The following is a 1,739-nucleotide window of genomic DNA, read 5'->3' as shown; positions in this document are numbered from 1 at the left end:
CCGCCCCCCACCCATCGCTTCATGGCTAGCCTGATGACGGCCGAGACCTGCGCCAAGCTGGAGCCCGAGGATGGTGGGTGGCCACCGGTGGGGAGGGGACGGGCAGGGGGGTGTCCCCACAGTGGGGTGACCACCAGTGTCCTCTTCTGTCCCCGCAGCTGATGAGACGGTGGACGTGACGGGCGGCGAGCCAGAGCGGGCAGCCAGTGAGTACCAGGTGGCACCGTACCCGTCAGCCAGCCCCGAAAACGTCTACGAGACCTCAGCGCGTCTCCTCTTCATGGCCGTGAAATGGGCCAAAAACCTGCCCGTCTTCTCCAACCTGCCCTTCCGCGACCAGGTGGGGTTGGGGACCCCCATGGGGCATTGGGAACCCCCCTGTGGGACAACTGGGACCCCCAAAAATGTAGGCAACCAGTGGGAGGGGGATGGCTGGAGCATCCCCACAACATTCACTGCAGGGTCTGGGGGTCCCCCCCCCAGAAGATGCTCTCCAGCCCAACCAATGTGGTGGTTTCAGGTGCTGGAGGCTTTGGGGGTGACGGGGGTTTTTGGGGCTTGCCCCCCTCACCCCAGGTGATCCTGCTGGAGGAAGCGTGGAGTGAGCTGTTCCTGCTCTGTGCCATCCAGTGGTCCATGCCCCTGGAGAGCTGCCCGCTGCTGGCCGTCCCCGAGCCAGCCCCTGGCAAGCTGCTGCCAGCTGCCCTGGACGTCCAGGCGCTGCAGGAGACCCTCGGCCGCTTCAAGGCGCTGGCCGTCGACCCCACCGAATTCGCCTGCATGAAGGCCGTGGTGCTCTTCAAACCAGGTGGGGGACCCACCAGCACCCGCTGCTGTCCGTCCCCGTGTCCCCACCCCACCCCGTCACCCCTTTGTCCCTGCAGAGACCCGCGGCCTGAAGGACCCTGAGCAGGTGGAGAACCTGCAGGACCAGTCACAGGTGATGCTGGGCCAGCACAACTGTTCTCACTACCCCGGGCAGCCTGTCAGGTACCGCCGTCCCCATGTCCCCATGGGTGACACCAGAGGTGGGGACACCCACCCATGGCCACCGCTCTGTCCCCCAGGTTCGGGAAGCTGCTGCTGCTCCTCCCGGCGCTGCGCTTCATCTCCTCCGAGCGCGTGGAACTGCTCTTCTTCCGCCGGACCATCGGCAACACCCCCATGGAGAAGCTGCTGTGCGACATGTTCAAGAACTGACCTCCCCCCACCCCAGTGTCACCCGGCTTGTTTGACACCCTGTCACCTCCTCACCCCGGGACGCTGCGGGGTGTGAAGATGCCCTGTCTCCAGGGTGGTGGCCAGGGCCATGAGATGCTGCTGGCAGCTGGGACATTGGACCAGCTTCACTGGGGACAGCTGGTGGCAGGGGGATGTCCCCAAGTGAGTGCCAGACGCACCAGGAGCACCTCATTGGGGTGGGTGCCTTGATGGGTGCTGCTGTCCCAAACGCTGGAGGAACACATGGACCCAGGGAAGGTGCCCCTGCTGTGGCACCAGCACACATGGGGACCCACTGCCGCTCAGGGGTGACACCAGCCTGGGGGTGACACTGCCCTGCGAGTGATGCCAGCCTGGGGCATGACACCAGGCCAGGGGTGACATGGGCCTGGGGGTGATGCCAGCTCAGGGGTGACACTGGCCGGGGTGATGGCCATCCTGGGGTACGATACCAACCCAGGGGTGACGCTGGCCGGGGTGATGGCCATCCTGGGGTACGATACCAACCCAGGGGTGAC

At 65.7% G+C, this 1,739-nt stretch overlaps 1 protein-coding gene across 1 annotated transcript in view; it reads left to right on the top strand.

Annotated features, from left to right (window-relative positions):
- The window catches only part of NR2E3 (nuclear receptor subfamily 2, group E, member 3), a 3,538-nt gene extending 2,338 nt beyond the window's left edge, over window positions 1-1,200 (top strand). Inside the window, exons 4-8 of the mRNA XM_009319922.1 lie at window positions 14-73; window positions 159-340; window positions 577-808; window positions 885-990; window positions 1,068-1,200. Coding sequence (XP_009318197.1) covers window positions 14-73; window positions 159-340; window positions 577-808; window positions 885-990; window positions 1,068-1,200 — 713 coding nt within the window. The remainder of the gene's footprint in view (window positions 1-13; window positions 74-158; window positions 341-576; window positions 809-884; window positions 991-1,067) is intronic.
- Window positions 1,201-1,739: the final 539 nt, after the last annotated feature.

This window comes from Pygoscelis adeliae, unplaced genomic scaffold (assembly GCF_000699105.1).
Source record: "Pygoscelis adeliae isolate BGI_AS28 unplaced genomic scaffold, ASM69910v1 Scaffold303, whole genome shotgun sequence".
NCBI lineage: Eukaryota > Metazoa > Chordata > Aves > Sphenisciformes > Spheniscidae > Pygoscelis > Pygoscelis adeliae.
Note: the sequence above shows the minus strand (reverse complement) of the source record. Positions and strands in the feature narration are given on the sequence as shown.